Source organism: Paramacrobiotus metropolitanus, unplaced genomic scaffold (genome assembly GCF_019649055.1).
Source record: "Paramacrobiotus metropolitanus isolate TYO unplaced genomic scaffold, Prichtersi_v1.0 Parri_scaffold0000110, whole genome shotgun sequence".
Classification (NCBI taxonomy): Eukaryota; Metazoa; Tardigrada; class Eutardigrada; order Parachela; family Macrobiotidae; genus Paramacrobiotus; species Paramacrobiotus metropolitanus.
Window position 1 is genome coordinate 362,026 of NW_026570330.1, and position 18,465 is coordinate 380,490.

An 18,465-nucleotide genomic window follows, 5' to 3' on the forward strand; every position below is an offset into this window, starting at 1 on the left:
GAGTACATGTGATTATGTAATGTACATCACCACGTAAATCAAGATACCGGCCATATAGCTCCCATTTTGATATTTCAACAGTTTTCGAAGAATCGCATTGTACATTGTCGCTGTACTCGCCTAAGGGCCAAAGAAACCTCCGCTAACGATCATTCTTTGGGTCCATTGTTTTTCAATGCAGTAGTGTGTTTTTCGAAATTATTTCCACTGATGGGCTGTTTAAAAAGTGTCATCATTTGCTGACAAATCCATGTTAAGTTTTTACTGTTTGCATAATAGTGTGGCATTCTCTTGTATTATGCGGTACTTACCATAACGCAACAGCGATGTTTTCGTTCTACACTGGCAGATAATCGAAACAACGTTCGGAGTGTTGAAAACCTAATACTGGCATTTTACCGTTTATTTTTTGACAACACTACTTCAAACGCCCACTGCTCAGTTATTTAGTTCCTTCTGAGTGAATTTCAAGCAGAGAAGTTCCTGTAGGCGCAATCAGCACAGTTTTCAGGACCGGGCTGTTGTGCGTCAGCAAATAGAAGTGCACTACTGTCAATGCTCTCGCTAATTAAAATATTGTGTGACCCTTCCCGTGTTAGACCGTCGCTCAGAAGACGCACTGGATCTTCTACAGCGCGGTCCAAAACGGGACTGGCTTTTAGCAAGGTTTCTGTCCTCACATACGAATCACGAAGCATCATGTCCGCCGCAGTACTTAATACTTTACTTAATCATGTGCATTGTTTGCCGGTTATAATTTACGTACAGTCATCTGTGGTAATTTCCGTGTAACAAAATAATTAACAATACGACGATTGTTCTATAATTACTGCAGTTTCTTCACTTCATGCAGCTAGCTGTCGTTAAGCTGAGCACAGTTAAGACAAAAATCTTAACTATTAAGAAGATACTCGTACCGTAAATGCATTCTCATAAAAATGAATAAGAGTATGAAACTATATAAAAAAACTGAGATCTGCAATTGAGCGCGCCTCCACTTAAATTTAGGCGACAGATACCGTAACAGGCTTTTGTTCTAAGCGGGCCGTATAAAATAATATTCAATCATGAGAATTTTTCGCTCCAATTTAAAATCTGGAGTGTTTGATCAATATGAAATGTGGGCAGCCCAAAAATGCCAGGAAGAGAACACTTGGTATTCCACCACGGAATTCATATCTGCGTATCTCGGAAATTACTTTGACTCATAAGGGCTTCTGGAATAGGCCACAAAGTTTCAGCCTAACACATGTATTTTGAGCGATTGCATGCACAATTAAGCGAAAGCGAAAAAGCTTTTTGGCTAGAACACATCGTAAATGGAAAGCTTGCCATTGTGAATGCCCCAAACGAAGAACATGGCGACCTCTAGATCAAAACACACTAGCTACGAAACCTACACCGCAAGGAAATCCGGGACGTGGCCCTCCCGCCTTCGGCTGGGGTTGCGGAAAACCCGACCTACTCTTTCCGCAGTTTACGGAATCGAGACTGTATTGTGCTATGTGGCAGGTGCACCTAATGTACAGAAAACGACTTGAATCGTGATGAACTGTTCCATTCAGCGGGGTCGTGAACTGCTTAACTGCCTATCCCATGCGTGTTGAAGAAGAATATACTGCCAGCGTTTCTCCAAGACGGGACCTGGGATGACACGTGCCAGAACCTGATGACGAATGATTTCGCGCCCCCAAACTGCTACATCCGAACGACCAGGGACATAGCAATAAGTGCGCCATCAACAGGGAACGGAAGCGCTCAATAAGTGTATCGTACTCGGCAGGGCGTGTCCATTGTCGGAGGCAACATTAGCCGAAAAGTAAAAAAAAAACTAGGGAACCTCTAACCAGGCAGACGCTGTAGTGTCGGGGTAACCGGTGACCCCTCAACTGTAATTATGACCACGATAGAGGAACCTCTTCTTGCATCTGCCATTTTTGTCAGGGATCTTTGGAGAATGACCATTCACGTAATTCTAACAATAAACAGTTTCAGCACTGTCCATTTTAGCGACACCTTCAGTTGTTAACGGGAAGAATCGCTCGAGAAAGTGGACAAACACCACGGTATGACGCATAATGCAGAAAGCAAAATATTTCCAACAATGTACTGAAATGCCGAGCTGGAGCGCGGACAGATGGAACTGAGCATACAGAACGTTGTCAATGACATCGGTCTATGAGTCAGCGAATTACGGATATGGCCGACCGCTTGGTCAGAGCTGCCTACAGTGACAATTTTGGAAAGAGAAATCACATTGTGTGGATGTGACGAAGTCGAAGAAATGATATCAGCAGCGTAACAGCAGGTACACTCATAGATCAGAAAAAGAGTAATAATTCAATTAAAAAAAAATTCAAACTTTTGGATAATGATTCTTTTAAAAAAATTTCAATCAGAGTGCCGTGTGCCTGGTGCGGCGAACACGGAAAATCTGCGGAATTAGCGAAATCTTTAATTAACCCTAAAAGCAGTAACAGCTGAAATCGGGTTGCTTTCCTGTTGTACAGTTTGACTGGGAAATAAGTTTTTCCGACATCTTTGCTGACTACTGTGGTAGTACGCATTAAGTAAAGAATATACATAGTAGAACATTATTACTGTACAAATAGAATGTATTAATTTTCCACGCACCCTGCAGTTATGGCATTCGTCGCATTCCCCATACGTGACAAATTGGCGTGAAACTCATTGCTTACGAGTCCCTACTTAGTTCATTACTTTCGTTAAAAAGTCCAGACTTGGCAATACATTATTAAATTTTGATCTATCGTTTCATAACAAGTAAATGCCCAATTGAAACCCAAAGCCGGTTCAGTAATTTCCGGCGTCTGTGATTGACAGGAAAACGATACCCATTATAACTGCATGTAAACTGTACTTTCTTCCAGAGTGAAGCAGAAATCCTTTTCACTAATCTGATTTAAAGGCAGCGGAGAAGGTCAAGTCTCACTCATCGAGATTTAACGAACTTCTGCTGAAAGTAGCATTGCTTCTTCATATTCTCAATGGAAGCTACGGAGTCCGCGGCACAGAAAAAAGCGTGGGAGAAGAAATCAACGGCGAATCCGTTTGCGCCGCTTATAGAATTATACGGTTCACAAGTTTTTGCGGGAATCGGGTATACTGAGTGAGCAGTTTAAATACGTTTTTACGGTTCTGTTATAATGACTGAGCATAATTACTGTCTTTCACTATATGCTTCGCTCGACGAAAGGTCATGATCTAGAATTCATTTATGTTCGCAGACGGTTGTTCTTTTTTGCAGTCAATTTACACGGCAAATTTGCAACCACTGCATGTGGCCTTACTCAGAACCCCATATCAGTTTGTAATACAGAACATGCTGAAACACTGGAGCGCTTTTAAAAATATTCCGTCGCATGAACTGGAACTAGAACTGGAGCAACTTTCGGACACCAAGGTCCCAGAGGACGTGGGGTGCGTGCTAACGCTTCACTCGACGAAAGGTCGCAAATGATTATCTTCGCAAATTTATTGTTCTTTTTGCAGCAGTTCACACGGCAAAATCACAGCCACTGCAAGTGGCGTTACTTAAAACGTCGTTTCAGTTTGTGACCCTAAATATGCTAAAGCGCTGGAATGCCTTCAAGAGCACTTCTCCAGATGACCTACAAAGGGAACTGGAGAACCTTTCGGAAACGAAATTCCCGGAAGAGGTTGGCAGCTTTTTACGACACACGAACCACAACAACCAAAAAAAGCAATATCTTATAAAAGATCCGCAAATGGTGTCAGAGCATGCACTAGGGTATATTCAGAAAATCTGTTCTTTTAGGCCTACATTGGCGCCGAAATCATTGAGCAGGCGGAGCGCATGGAGGAGCGTTATGCCCACGTCGAGAAAGAAGCTAGCCTGCTTGGTCCGGTCGATCGTGAGCTGTCTGACGACCGTGTCCGAAACTTCCCCAGTACTGATCCCAGCTGGTCGCTCTCGCGGATCATGTCGTACCTAACGGGGGAGACACGGATTGTCACGGCGGCCATCCATTCGAGGGGATGGGCACATCAGACCTTACAAAGCGGGCGCCGCCGGTCGACATCACAAGCGGGCGAATGGTGGCCCAGCTTGGCCGATGCGGCGTACAGAAGAGGGGGAAGCGCCGTCGACGTAACATTAATTTGCATTAACGCTGTTAATTACCGTTAACACAGAGCTCTCCAGTATAGTACTTAGCAACGAGGTGGGCAATGAGTTGAGGGGGCAGGAAATATAAAGTTAGTGGTCAGTTCTCATCGTAAAATAACGTAAGATTGAGACATTCGAATAATTTCGCGCAACCCTCCCAGCCGGCCTTGGTTCTTATCTGGTCTCAGCCACTGACGCCAGAACGAGGTCCCGTAACTTCCGTTCACGCAGAGGCCTAACCTGCGCTTCTCTTGGGGTCCGCTTGGGTTCCCAATCTTCCCAGCCATCCGTCGGACAGTCTGCCACCACTCAGCTGCTGTACAATGGCCTCAAAGGCGTCCTTAACTGGGTTCAGGGCTGCGCAACGTACGGTTTACATTTGTTATGTTATGAGTGTACTGTTTTTATCCACGGGAACTTTCGCTTTCGCGCACATTAAAATACTTTGTAATTTCACCCTTCAAATTTTAAAGCGCATACATAAGGAACATACAACAAGGAACATATTCTGAAATTTAATTTAGAATTAAAAAAGATTCTGGAACTCTAGTTCGCTGCAAAAACGACCTTGATCCTAATATTTGGTTACATGCAAATTTTGGAGAAGATCGGTTCATATTTCATAATAAATGAGGCTTGCGCATATTATGTACCGGCACACCTAAATGCATTTAAACATTTTAGGATTTCGGTTTACTCGAATGATAACCTAAAAACGCGCATCCCGCGCCATACAATTTAGCAAAGGGTCCCGTAACTTTCGTTCACGCAAAAAGGCCTAACCTGCGCTGCGGTCACGTACGGTTCACGTTATTATGGAGTGTATTGTTATTCACGAGAACTTTCGCTTTCGCGCACCTTAAACTACTTTGTAATTCAGGGCTTTCTATAGTCAAAATGTCGAATGATTAGTAAACATTGGTGTGAAAAACGATTATGAGAATTTAATACGAGTAAAATAAAATTCAAAAATGTTTTAAAGCATTTAGGTGTACCGGTAACATGCGCAAGCCTCATTTATTGTAAACCGATCTTCTCCAAAATTTGCATGTAAACAAATACGAGGATCAAGGTCGCTTTTGCAGCGAACTAGAGTTCCAGAATATTTTTATAATTCTAAAATAAACTTCGAAATTTATGTTCCTCGCAGTTTATGCGTTTTAAATTTTCAGTGAATAAGAAAAGAGAACGCGCGAAAACAAAATCTTCCGTGCAGGTACTCGTAAATACATAAATTTGGTATCACGTACCGGTACACTGCACTTTACGAAGGCTTTTAAAGTTTTGAGAAATTTGGGTTCTTCGGTACTACCATAATTAATGAAATGGGCTAGTGTAGAACTATGTAATATTATGTACAATGAAATTTTAAAAAAAAATCTGTGTCAAATTATTGAAAGATGATTTTTGACACTTCACACAAAACCGCCACCGTTGTACATTGCTTTATTAATCAGCCGAGAACTTCGCGTATCAAAATAAAACTTTTAGTACAGTGTATTTACCTGCATAATCCCCGTATCGCAAAACTAGGAGAAATTGTGCAGTGCCAACTTACAGCAAGTTGCTCACTATCGAACGCATAACTTTTCACGGCTATCCGATACTGGTTCTGTCCGAAATCAAGGTTACAGCCAAACCGTGAAACCATATACGCCCGTTTATAATGAGCACCCGATATCGCCGAAAGATTCCGGAGTTCCAGAATTCCATGATCTTTTTCCATGAAGTAACACCCATTTCACAATGAAAACAGCTTGGTTTTTCGGTAATTTATATAAATACCAAAAACTGAATTCTTGCGCATCAGTGGTAAAGTACCACACAAATCTAAAAATTATAAATTTACAGGTGCCGTGTAAATTTAAAATTTTAATAACTTTTTATAAATTTACGAGCACCGTGTAATGTGCACGGCAAAATGAAATTGAGGAGTACCTAAGTCATTCGACTGTTCACGTGGGTACGTTGCTACCGGCGTTGCCATGGAAATCGAGGTGCAGATTGTCACGTAATCCGGAATGTTTTCACTCAGTATTCAGTGTACAGTGTACCCTGCACTCGCGCCAAAGGGACTGATTCGATTACTTGCTGCATACCGCTGATACCAGTAATTATTAATTTTCCTGCGTATGAGTACGATACATTCTCCATTCCTGACCGTCATAAGCTGCGGAGTGGGCTTATGATAGCTAAGAGCACAACAAATACGGGCGGTTTAATAAAGTCGCCTAATATTTGCCACGTCCTCGTATATATTAGGGATTTGTTGTGCTGTGCCTGCAGCGATGGCCCGGTCAGCAGATTTTACTTTCTCGACATCCCACGAAGAACTGTACGCTCAAATTCACAATTTCGTGTCTAGATGTCAAACGGTTAGCTCTTTTGCGCCCCAATTTAGCGTTATACCCATGCTAAATTGCAGTCTCACTGATAATTCCTGAAAATCTGAATCCAGATAGTTGAGGGCGACATGTTAAATCGCTTGGCGGCATTTGCACAGATGTTACTCAGTGCTTTTGTTTAAGCAGTAGAACCTACCCACGGTTCCGTTGCCGGTTTATGTTATACATGGATTGCTTACAGAAAGCTGCTCTGTAATAAATTTATTCCCAACGGCATGCAAGCAAAAACCGGCATTAACCGGAAATGAGACCAATCAAAACGTTACAGATCGTTTTCTTAGTGTTAAACTATGGCAGTTGTCAACTATGGTGCCGCTACATCATTTGAATCGCTATCGGTATAATTTTCGAGCATAAAAATGTCATGCAGGGCCAGAAGCGTCAGCGCGTTCAAGCTATAGACATCCAGATTCCGCAGATCCACCGCATGCCAACTTTGAAACGATCCATCGGGCCGAAACCCGTTAAACCTGCAAAAACATCCCGCCTGATGGTACATCGCCTTGCAGAATTATTGAGGCAGTATGCTGAACGTACAGTTGGATAATTTCCCGAATCTGCGTCCATCCATCAGCATTTGCTGATGGATGGCCGTCACGCGAGTGTAAAGACCCGGATAAGTAAACAGACTGCTACTGACAGCCAAAAGAAGGGTCCGCAGTACCTGCGATGGAGAGTCGCTGCAGCGCAGAACACAACGGTCCACCGTCACATCGCGCCGCGGGCGATCATAGTCCCCATAGTATTTCTGAGCGAACAGTTTCGGAAGCAGGCTATTCTTAATGCGAGGGTAGGTGTAATTGCAGTTGTGTATGACATTCTCCAAAGTGCAGTCAACGAGGATCAGCTGATGGCACACCGGCATTAGCCGCAGCAGCTCGTCGCAGGAGTACTTATACGTCGCTTCCGGTAGCTGACTTTCGGCGGATAAGACGCGTAGTTGTCCGTAGCGACCTTTAATGTTAAATTTTTCCAGCACGATTCCCTTGATCTGCAACAAATGAAAAAGGAGTTTCTCCCATGGATCGTCGTGGGTTATGCCGATAATCCGGGGTATGCTGATATAAATGATGCTGCGAGTCTGCGTCGTAATAGCGGCCTCCAGGGCCATCGCCTTTCTGTAGGCGTGGTTATCGTGCACTGTTCCGAAGAGCTCGCGTTCCCTAAGCTGGAAGACATTGGCGTCAAGGACCAGATGCCGGCCGGTATCTGGCTCGGCCAAAATGGCTCGCCATAATGCACAAACGCTAAAACCAAAGGAATTCAAGAGTCAGCGAAAAGACTAATAACTTTGTATAACAAAACCAAACCAAAGAAATGTAAATTTTAAAATTGACCAAACAATTGTTTAGATATAGCCTGGTTTGTATACGGATAATTTTTGCGCAAATTTTACAAGACACAAATGTCACAATGTGTGTGTGCTTCATTAATTTTATGTATCTGTAGGGTACCTCTTCGCAGTAAATTGTGACAGAAGATCTAAATGGAGAAGAACATTTTTGATGACGGAAACTGAGAGGCTTTCGAATTGGCAACTGTCTCCTGCAACGAAAAGCTTTACACGCAAACAAAATACCCGTATAATAATAAAGCTTTGTCGTTGTCTTGATAGCAATGCCGCCATACCTGGATCAGCGTGAACACGCAATCGCCTAACAGCCACTGAGCAATCCGTCGCCGGTTTTTTCGCGGGACCAATACAACGCGACGAGTGTTTTTCAGTACAACTGCGGTACAAAGTATCTTCATCGCACAGCACTGCATTACCAGGCACTTGGCTGTGTTGTTCGTAGAAGATAAATGTCACACGGTCTTCTTCGACCCGTACATACATGCGCTGGCCGTCGAACATCTCCCGGCCTAGGCGAGGGGGAAACGCATCCTGAACGCAGAACCTCAACCACGATAACCACCGCAGCTGATGGGCTTTATCAAAAGGAATGACTTTTTTGGTCCAGACCAGACCGTTGCGGCGACCGAAAAACGGCTCCTCGTTCGGCGCTGGCAAACGCGCCAGCACCTGGTACTTGCGGACGACGTGGCAGCGGAGCATCCCGGTTTCGTCGCGCTCGTCGAGCGTAACGTAACCAAGCTCGGTCCCGGATCGAATCACCCGGCCGGCGCGAATTACGAGCGGGCCGTTGGCATTCGCACGGATGGCGATGTGTGCTGGTACAATGTCGCCACGCGGTCCTGCCAGCGGGAGGTGGTCGCTGATATGTTCATATGTCCAGATATAGCGAGTGTGGATCCAGCCTGAGGGAACGGTCGTCGACATGAAGTCGATAAAGTACTGTTCCCCTTCGGTATCGATGTCGGTAATGCATCCCAGCCACCACACTCCACTCTCTCGTTGGACGATCACGTAGTTGAAGAAAGTCCATTCCCGGGGCGCAGGAGTGGTGCGAAGCCGTTTCGTCGGTGCGACATTCATTTTCGACAAATTAATAAATACGATTCCCAGATGACAGATGTGATTCTATACGAGTACAATAACAAAGATGATATTTTCTCTTCCGAAATGCTACACGGGCATGTATGGCTGTTGTAGTCAGCACTCAGCAGTGATTCAGCACGACATTGCTGTATCGCTGCAACCTGTATTACCCGCAAATTAATACCTTAATACCTCAACATTAGAATTTCACTATTTTACATGCCAGTACGACGGAAAGCAGCCTTGTTGCTGGTCAGGTACTTACCGCTGCAAAGAAAATCACTGTCAGGGGATAAATAGGCCTGGTATTACATATAAAATGGCAGTCCGGAAAAATTGAACGATACGGTGTAAATAACGCATGCAGTGCAATCCGATTCATAAAGCATCGCTGTAATGTTGTTACAGCGGCAGCGGAAATACTAGGGTGAGAATAGTGTAATTGGTAATTGCAATTTACAGTATAATGGGAAAATATAATTCTTAAAGTATAATAGTGAGAAGCGGGATAAACAATTATTTAAGCGGGATAGCAGTATAAAATTACGAAGAAGACTGAAATGCAACGCACCAGATGCGTTTTCTTCTGTACAGTCGTAATCCAAGGCAGATAGACTCTCCTACAACTCTCTAAGCACGTCTCCCTTGCGATAGTTGACGAGGCTGGCAAACAGGCATGAACGAGGAACAGCGGGGCCAGAGCGCACGTGCTATCGATCCAGAGGCAGCCGTTTGAGTACAGTAACAGGGTGGACTGATGGCCCAGAGCCGGTATCGTAGACTAGCTGAATTATAAATAGGCTGTCCATGGGACACAGTACACACTAGAGCCCTGCAACGGATTGGTAAATCCGAACCGCTCCGCATCCACTCCGATTTTCGGAGCGGTTTGGACGGGTTTTCGTTACCAAACTTCGGATTAGGAGTGGTTTCGGAGATTAGGCCGTTCTAAATGGACTGGTTTCGGATGCAGTTGTGAATCCGAATTATCCGTAATTATTATTTAAATTTTTAAAAATTTGTTTTGTCTGTGATTATTGCGTGCTCCCCATGCGTGGCGTTATCTAGCAAACAATAAGCAATAAGAGCGGAAGTACAGTACTTATTCTCCGTAAAGCGCTACCACCCTCACCCAAAGATTACCGACGCGCGCGCACGCCATGGTTGCCGCGTCGCATGTGCGCGCATTTATTCAAGTCAAGTGTCGAAAACTGCTAAAACAAATACCAAGTATGTAGTTGTTTTCATCAATTTCTGCAACACAAGCTGTTTATTTTTGTAATTCGCGATGTCAGAAGATGCGATCGAGATTTCCAGCGACGAGGATGCTTCAGCACCTAAGACTAGTTCAGGCAAAAAACGTTTGCATTCCTTTTCGGAAAAAGTGTATAAACGCGAAGATGTAGTATCTGGTTTGGACGGTGGCACCTTGTCGAAGGTGCAGGCCACCGGGGCCAGCAGACGTTCGCAGGTGTGGGAACATTTTATGGAAATCCATGAAGTTGGATCTGGCGATATTTTACCATACGTATACTGTGTCTCGTGCAAAGAGGTTTTCAAGCACATCTCGCGAAACGGCACTTCCCATTTATCCAGCCACATCAGGGACTCCTGCAGGCCAGTTGTTGTGAAGAGCCAACCAAAAATCACTTCCTTCGTTCAAAGTGGAAAAGCTCCAGTTGTTTCTGTTACTGCGAAGACAATGGTCACGGAAAGCTGCGTTCGTTTTGTTGCAGAGGTAAGAAACGAAATGGTTCAAAATTTTAATTTAATTTGATTTTGCGCTCTGTACAAACCTAAATTATTTTTAAATTTATTCACAATTAGAATTTTATATTTTATTGATTTCTGCATACTTAACGCCAATTTTATCATAGCCAATTGATGATACAAATACTGACAAGTTTTCATGTATTTTTTGCAGGACATGCGGTCGTTCGAGTCTGTGAAAGGGAACGGGTTTATTCGACTTATTCAAACAGCCATTGACATCGGCGACCAGTACGGAAAGGTTTCTGCAGCCGAACTTTTGCCACATCCAACGACCGTGAGCCGAAATGTAGAGAGCACTGCAAAAAAGTTGAGAGCAGCCTTATTTCCAAAAATAGCTGAAATTCTGCGCACTGATGGTGGAGCCGTGTCTTTTGATTTTTAGACGGATCCCTGCAACAGCGTGCATTATATGGGAATGACAGTTCACTATATCTCCGATTGGAACCTAATGGAGTATGTTGTTTTCGTTTCGTGCTATGATCCGTCGGTCCGAAAGACTGCCATAAATGTGAGAAAGTTTTTATCGGAGAAGCTTGCACTACTAGGCCTTAAAAAAAGCGACTGCAGTGAAGTGACGTTCGTCATCGACGCTGGGGCGAACATGGTCGCTGCACTTAAACTGGCAAACTACCCTACCCTTTCAAGGGTGCTATGCGCTGGACACTTGCTCAATCGGGTATCCAAGAACGCTGTGAAAAATATGCCGGAAGAGCACCAGATGGTCAACGAAGTTCTGCAAACGTCCAAAGCTCTTGTTCGACACATCAAAGCCACTACCCTGCAGCACATGCTGCCCCGTAAAGTGAAACAGGAGGTTGATACACGTTGGAACACTGTGATTGACATGCTGGACTCCTTGCTTTCTGTGTACGACGAGATTCAGGTAAGAAAATGTTTTCTTAACCACACGACAACCCAACTTGCGCAACGATTTATAATTGTAATCTGCTTCATCTAAGTAAGACAACTACGAGCGCTATTTAGTAAAGAATACGACTCGTACTGTAAGTACTTAAACTTAACAACGATGTCGTGGTTTATAAATACAAATACGTAACAAAACTTTATCATTGACGATTGCGTACTCGTACAGTCGTTTTTCTAATCACAGTTTACTGACAATGTCGTATGTCCGCCAGGATGCACTGTGATTGTCTAACGATTGTATAATTTTGCAGGTTTTGTTGGGCGAGCGAAAGGAGGATGAAATGCTGCCAGAACCGCGTGAATTTTTAGAGCAGTTAGTTGAGCTTTTAAGACCGGTCAAACAAGCGACTGCAGAACTGTCAGCGAGCAAATTTCCCACTATGCATTTGGTACTCCCTTGGCGAAAAAAGCTGGAAGGCTTTTATATGGCAGCTGCTAATGATGATGAAGCGCCAGCAATTTCGGCCTTGCGAAAGATGATGTTGCGTTACCTACGAGAAAAATTTGTGATCGTGGACATTCATCAGATTGCGGCTTTTCTGAATCCTCGAATGCGCACGTTGAAAATGTTAACCGAAGCGGAGAAAAGAGCCGTACATGCACGCGTGAAAGCGTTACTGCCTGTGATGGGTTCTGGTTTAAGCAGCTTGCATTCTAAAAAACCGACTACAAGTAGAGCAAGCACGTTTGCTGATTTCGAAGATGATTTAGTACCTGATCAAGAAGACGACGAAATTGGATTATACTTAAAGACATCCGTGCCACCAAGTTCAGCTGACGACGATGAAAGATGGATACTTGAGTTTTGGAAGAACAAAGAGACCGAGCTGCCCAGAATGTCGAAACTGGCCAAACAGATTTTTGCTGTACCGGCGACAAGTACTGCTTGTGAACGAACGTTTAGTTTAGCTGGGTTCGTTATAGATGACCGTCGTAATAGTCTTAAGCCGGAAAAAGTTGATGATTTACTTTTCTTAAAGAGTTACTACGCTAATGCGTCGGCTGGTGTTACAGAAGACTTTCCCGAGTTTAGTAAAAAATTTAATAAAGTTTTTCGGAGTGGAGCGGAGTGGATTCGGATGGTAGAAAATATTTACGGATCGGAGTGGTCGGAGTAAGATTTTTAAAATTCGGAGTCGGATTGGATTTGGTAAAATATTTATAAGTTCGGATAGGAGTGGATTAAGTTTTCTACTCCGTTGCAGGGCACTAGTACTACACACTACACAGCTTCGCTACGCGATAATCATAAGTATTATTCTTATTATTATAACATAGGCGACAACTCAGTCCGGTGCATTCCCGGCTAACCTTGCAAGCCCGTTGACTACCCTACAAACTACGTGTTACCGCCGTATTGTTGTTAACTATAACATCTACACCGCGCAGGCTCCAGTGTCAATGTACAAAAAAATGTACTTGGAAATTAATATAACAACTATTACTTTATTTGTGAAATTACTGGGAATGTGAATATTCTTAGGTTTATTTTTTTAATTTTTTTATTCCTATTCTTCGGTTTTTTTCCCATTTTTCTACTCTAGTTTTTGCAAGACATAGTTTAATACACTATCTACTCACATGCGATGTATGCATGGGTCTTGAGGGGACAGTTAGTGGCGCATTATTCATATTCCCTGTACTACTCCAGACATTTGACTGGGGTATTAGTGTACTGCCCGGCAGTCGTGACGCGAATCTCCGGGCGGATGACCGGAATAATAATTATAAGGTAAATGTACAGTGCCTTTACTGCGTTACTGACATTCACCGGTACAAATGTACTGTACTTACACCATACACCTTGACATACATGTTGCATGTAATGCGAGCCTTACTGTTCACATGATCTGAACAGTCCGCGTCTCAACAAGTGTATTAATCTGTTACAAGGAAGTTTTTCTTTAATCTGTTATAATAATCTATTAATGTGTCAGAGACCGCACACTCGAGGCGGCAGACACCTCTCGTGGCTTTGCTCTGTCGCCCGCCCGCACATGGCAACGCCATTCGTGCCGCGCTATCACGCTGCTTACTCAGCGTTCACTTTCTCTCGCTGACCAATCAGCGCATTGCTGCACTCTTGGGGGCGTAGCCGACCCAGCGCCTACGGGCGATTCCATGCTTTGTGGCATCAGCTGTTGCATACCTGCAGCACGCTGAATCATTATCACGATTCTGACGAGCGCGCTTGCAGCTACTTTTTTTCCACAGCTTTTCCCCATCGGGTTTTCTGTTGGTTTTTGTTGTTGCTTTATTGTCATCACAATAAAGGCATATTTGCCCCCATTTTCTCCTGCTTCCGTGTCATATCTGACAGATGTGTTATAAGGAAGTTTTTTTAAGAGAAAATTTTTGTACTGGTTTTTTGTTTGAGAGTTACATAGTTTGTACTCGCATTACGATACTTATTACAGGTACTGTCGAGTGTATAGCAAGCAAAAGGGATGTTGACATGGGATGTGTTGACATGGGATGTGACATGCGTGTGTACGATGGCTCTTTCCCATATCGCTGGAACATCCACACAAGCCGGCGCAGCAGCGGCTCAGGCCGAACGAAAAAAAACCGAGAAGTACCAGGACATCACCCATGATTACCTGTTCCGAGCGGTCGGCGTGGAGACAGTGGGGCCACTCGGACCGGAAGCCTCCCGGCTGATTAGCGAAGTGGGCAAGATGATTTGGCAGGAAACAGGCGAGAAACGTGCAACGGAGTTTTTGCGCCAGAGGTTCAGCATCGAAATTCAACGTGGAAACGCGGCATCCATCCTGGGAACGGCACCGGCCTCGGCTAATTTAGATCAAATGTTCTCTGTAATCCGGCCGCATGTTTCTGCTGTTTGTTAATATTACGATGTGATGTTTCCTTTGTGAATTGTAATCTTGTCTTTGTATTCGATTAAAAATGCAGATTCGTGAGCAAAAAGGTGAAAGGTAGTTTTAAAAATATTCAGTCCAAAAAACTGGGACTTTTTCTGGATGACTTTGCTGTGTACATATCTGTAAGGTAAAACGCAGTTTTGGTATGCACAACGACAACGTTATGAATTACCTTATACTGTAAATGAGGCAAAGTGGTTTTGCGACAGCAGCTACTCTGGTTGAACCAACGACAAATAACGTGGCATTTATATACTGTAATTGCCGTACCGTGTGCGATTTTTAAGTTGTGAATCGTTGTTACTAAATACTTGCGAAATTCGATCAATAGTTTATTAGTCACAATAACGAACCAATCTGATAACTGATCTTTTTTATTTTACTTCCTCTTTTGCTCTCCTGGCAGTGATCATTACTAAAATTTGCATTCCACACGTACTGCTAACGATACCACAAAACAACAGTTGTGCTAATCCCTTCAAGAACAAAGGCTAGCCGATCGTGTGACATACTCCGATAAGGCTCTAAACACCACTCGTTCGTATAATGCTCTAAAACATCACTCTTTCGTACATTTATTTATTGGCTAAATGACAACAGATTAAAATTCAGTCCATCCACCTACAAAAAACTCCAGAAATACACCAACAGCAGCTTCTATTTGCCTTTCAACTTACATTACAGATGCATGTGGTGAGCCACCCAGTACAGAGTACTAGTTGGTTGTCGCGAAGTTATCGCTGTCGGTATAATCGTACAGCATAAAAATGTGGTCCAGAGCCAGAAGGGTCAGTGTGTTGAAACTATAGACATCCAGATTGCTCAGATCCACCGCCTGCCAGCTTTGAAACGATCCGTCCGGCCGGAACCCGTTGAATCTGCAAAAAGCCCATCCGAACAGTATTAGTCTCGTTAATTCCTTTTTTTTATTAAGACGAGGGGTACCCAACATATGGTCCCCATGCGCTAATTTTTTGTGTGCACTCGGTGGCTAATGTACAGTCACTTTAACTATTGCCGTGTGCCACCAGATGTTGTGCTACCATCTGACAATTTTTTTATGAAGTTTTATACGGTCATTAACAAAATAATGAGGAAATTAGTTTTCAACTTCGACCCCGGTAAAAATATTCACTATTCAACCAGTTAAGAAGACATCATGCAGTATAACAAATTAGGGTATGCAGTGTCGTTAGTTATGAGATTATGGGTTTGGTAACTCACAACTGGATTATCTCCCGAATCTCCGTCCACTGATGGGGGTATTTTAAAACCCGCAGCATTCGCTTATGGATAGCTGTCACTCGCGCATAAATATCGGGGTCCACAGAACAGTTGTTATTGACAGCCAGAAAAAGCGATCGTAATAACTGCGATGGAGAATCGCTGCAGCGCAGAACACACCGATCCAACGTAACATCGCGCCGGAGACGATCGTTTGCAGTATAGTAATGCTCAACACCCAGTTGGCAAAGCAGATTGGTCGAAATCGTGCCTCGCAGGTAATGGAATTTGTGGATAACATTTTCTAGAATGCAGTCAACGAGGATCAACTGCCGGCACACCGGAATGAATCGCAGCACTTCGTGGTAAATGTATCGATAGGTCGGCTCCGGTAGCTCAGTCTCCGCGGCGTACACGCGCAGCTGCCCGTGGCGGTTTTTAATAATCAGCGCATCCAGCACGACACACTTGAGCCCTAGCAGATGCAAAAGCAGCGTCTCCCATGTTTTGTCGGGACTGTTGTTGTAGAAATCGCGGGATTTGCTGATGTAGGTGATGGTACGCGTTCGACTGGTAATGGCTGCTTCCAGAGAGACCAATACTCTGTAGTGATGGTCGTCATGTTTCTTGCCGTAGAGATGGTCGTCATCATCGAGTCGGAAAGTCTTAGCATCAAATACGAGATGCCGGTTGGTTTCCGGATCAGCTAGCATGATGCGCCATAAGGCACAAACGCTAAAAGCAGAGAAGTACTGAACTGCAGACAGAATACTTAGTTTGCTTTAGCAATTACGATATGCATTTTTTAAGGATTTAAAATTTTACAATATAGATTGGACGAACTGGACACCAGAGACACCGTATTCTCGGCGTTGTTCCATGAGAAAACTTTTCGCAATTGATTACGCGATAACTGTTATTATTCTTTTATACGTACAAGCTTGTGCATGGAATTAACAAAAACGTATCAAGTTACCTTTTCGCATTAAACTGTGATAGCAGATCTAAACGGAAAAGAACATTCTTCACGAGGTGAAGTGGGATATGGCGTAACTGGTAAGTGTCCGCTAGAATAGAAATTACATATCGTTAAAACATTTACATTTTTGTCGTTTTTTCGTGGTCGAAAAGACTAAGTAAACTGTGTTATTGAACGTCGCAGTACCTGCATCAACTTTAGGTGGTAGTAACCTAACGGCCAACTGGACACTCTTTGCTGCCGGGCGATTCTCCGGACCAACGCAATATTTCCAGTATTTTTCAGTGCAACTGCGGTACAAGGCTTCCTCATTGCAGCGCAGTGACTGGCCCGGTACCTCACTATGTAGTTCGTAGAAGATAAAAGTGACGCTCTTCTCCTCGGCCCGTACATACATTCGCCGCTCACCGTAAGGCAGCAGAGCGGTCTGGCTATTACGACGGGGAAAAGCATCTTGAACACACGACACCAGACACTGTAAATTACTCTGGATCAGGTAGGCTTTGTCAAAAGGAACGACTTTTTTGGTCCACACCAGACCGCTGCGTCGGCCGTAAAACGGCTCGTCGTCCGCTGCCGGCAGTCGCGCCAGGACCTGGAAGCTACGGACAATGTGGCAGCGAAGCATCCCAGTTTCGTCACGCTCGTCCAGTGTAATGCAGTTCATCCAGCTACGAATCGCTCGGCCGGCACGAATCACGAATGGGCCATGGTCATCGGCACGGAGAGCAATCTGTGCCGGCACAATATCACCGGACGATGCACCCGGCGATTGGTGGTGGGTGAGGGGCTCGTATGTCCAGACGTGGCGAGAGTCGATCCAACCAGGAGGAACGATCGTCGACATGAAGTCGATGAAGAACTGGTCTCCTTCGATGTCGGTTATTCGTCCCAGCCACCACACTCCCATCTCTCGCTGGACAATCACAAAGTTCCGCAAAGACCACTCCCGAGGGGTTGGCGTGGGTCGAACCCGTTTCGTTTGTGCCACATCCATTTTCGATAAGCAACGTTTTCCAAATTTTACACGTACTTCTACTATACACATAGAAACGGAATGTCGCACTTGGCACAAGAAGACCCGTCTCTAAACCAATAGTTACAGTACATCGATACACGCGATAACACGGTGTTCACTAACAAGCGAATATTTGCTCACCTGATATAAATCAAAATAATAATCACATGGAACAAATAAAAATTAAATAAGAGCATTGACCTTCCTGCCGTAATTGCAAGCAGGGATACTTTAGCGCCAACCGTCCCCCAGAGTGACAGCAATAACATCATGTACGTGTCGCATTTCAGAGAGAAAAATGGAGAGGTCACGGCCACAGTTTCCCCATGACAAGAAAATTCCTCTATAACCCTTTTTGGACACCACCACGCTACCCTTCTTTCAATATAGCGCCTGCTTTTAGCTTGGTAAAAGGCAGGCCAGGAGAACAAAAGCATGCCTACATCATACTTTTGTTAATAAGTAGTAAACCGTCGCGATCATAATGCTGAAGGAGGCTGTGCCCCAGGACATCTTAATAGTTTCAACCGAAAGGCTCGAGTTAAGTGTAAGAAGTCAGTGCGTTGCTGAAAGGGCGAGAGAAGTTCGTGATGGGACGAGGGACAGCTGACCCAGATTTTGCTGCTGCGCTAACTGCCTGCACTCTGAGTGGTTTTGAAAGTTGCTG

The 18,465-nt window shown here is 44.1% G+C and overlaps 3 protein-coding genes across 5 annotated transcripts; 2 read left to right on the forward strand and 1 right to left on the reverse strand.

Moving 5' to 3' along the window:
* Positions 1 to 6,846: 6,846 nt before the first annotated feature.
* Positions 6,847 to 9,533, reverse strand: LOC129597865 (uncharacterized). 2 transcript variants are annotated; one of them, XM_055495560.1, is made up of 5 exons: positions 9,261 to 9,533; positions 8,185 to 9,037; positions 8,010 to 8,100; positions 7,093 to 7,802; positions 6,847 to 7,025 (listed from the first exon to the last, which is right to left on the reverse strand). In XM_055495560.1, the coding sequence occupies exons 1-5, from the start codon at positions 9,375 to 9,377 to the stop codon at positions 6,946 to 6,948; spliced, it is 1,851 nt and encodes a 616-aa protein (XP_055351535.1). In that variant the 5' UTR covers positions 9,378 to 9,533; the 3' UTR covers positions 6,847 to 6,945. The 2 variants fall into 2 exon arrangements, with proteins under 2 accessions (XP_055351535.1, XP_055351536.1); XM_055495561.1 differs by having other exon boundaries at positions 6,897 to 7,025; positions 7,220 to 7,802.
* Positions 9,534 to 9,873: 340 nt separating this feature from the next.
* On the forward strand, positions 9,874 to 11,310 carry LOC129597860 (uncharacterized). 2 transcript variants are annotated; one of them, XM_055495556.1, is made up of 3 exons: positions 9,874 to 10,733; positions 10,920 to 11,074; positions 11,151 to 11,310. In XM_055495556.1, exons 1-3 carry the CDS (start codon positions 10,284 to 10,286, stop codon positions 11,185 to 11,187), a joined length of 642 nt encoding a protein of 213 aa, XP_055351531.1. In that variant the 5' UTR covers positions 9,874 to 10,283; the 3' UTR covers positions 11,188 to 11,310. The 2 variants fall into 2 exon arrangements, with proteins under 2 accessions (XP_055351531.1, XP_055351530.1); XM_055495555.1 differs by having other exon boundaries at positions 10,920 to 11,310.
* A 145-nt stretch (positions 11,311 to 11,455) lies between these two features.
* Positions 11,456 to 12,813, forward strand: LOC129597881 (zinc finger protein 618-like). The gene is made up of 2 exons (XM_055495577.1): positions 11,456 to 11,651; positions 11,947 to 12,813. Exons 1-2 carry the CDS (start codon positions 11,469 to 11,471, stop codon positions 12,811 to 12,813), a joined length of 1,050 nt encoding a protein of 349 aa, XP_055351552.1. The 5' UTR covers positions 11,456 to 11,468.
* The last annotated feature ends 5,652 nt before the right edge of the window (positions 12,814 to 18,465 follow it).

Coding starts and splice junctions, on each gene's coding strand:
- LOC129597865 (XM_055495560.1), bottom strand. CDS start 9,377: ATGAATCGGATTGCACTGCATGCGTTATTTACACCGTATCGTTCAATT. Junction 9,038..9,260: donor CAGTGATTTTCTTTGCAGCG/GTAAGTACCTGA, acceptor GTACTCGTATAG/AATCACATCTGTCATCTGGG. Junction 7,803..8,009: donor TCACAATTTACTGCGAAGAG/GTACCCTACAGA, acceptor CTTTGGTTTTAG/CGTTTGTGCATTATGGCGAG.
- LOC129597860 (XM_055495555.1), top strand. CDS start 10,284: ATGTCAGAAGATGCGATCGAGATTTCCAGCGACGAGGATGCTTCAGCA. Junction 10,734..10,919: donor GCGTTCGTTTTGTTGCAGAG/GTAAGAAACGAA, acceptor TATTTTTTGCAG/GACATGCGGTCGTTCGAGTC.
- LOC129597881 (XM_055495577.1), top strand. CDS start 11,469: ATGCCGGAAGAGCACCAGATGGTCAACGAAGTTCTGCAAACGTCCAAA. Junction 11,652..11,946: donor CTGTGTACGACGAGATTCAG/GTAAGAAAATGT, acceptor ATAATTTTGCAG/GTTTTGTTGGGCGAGCGAAA.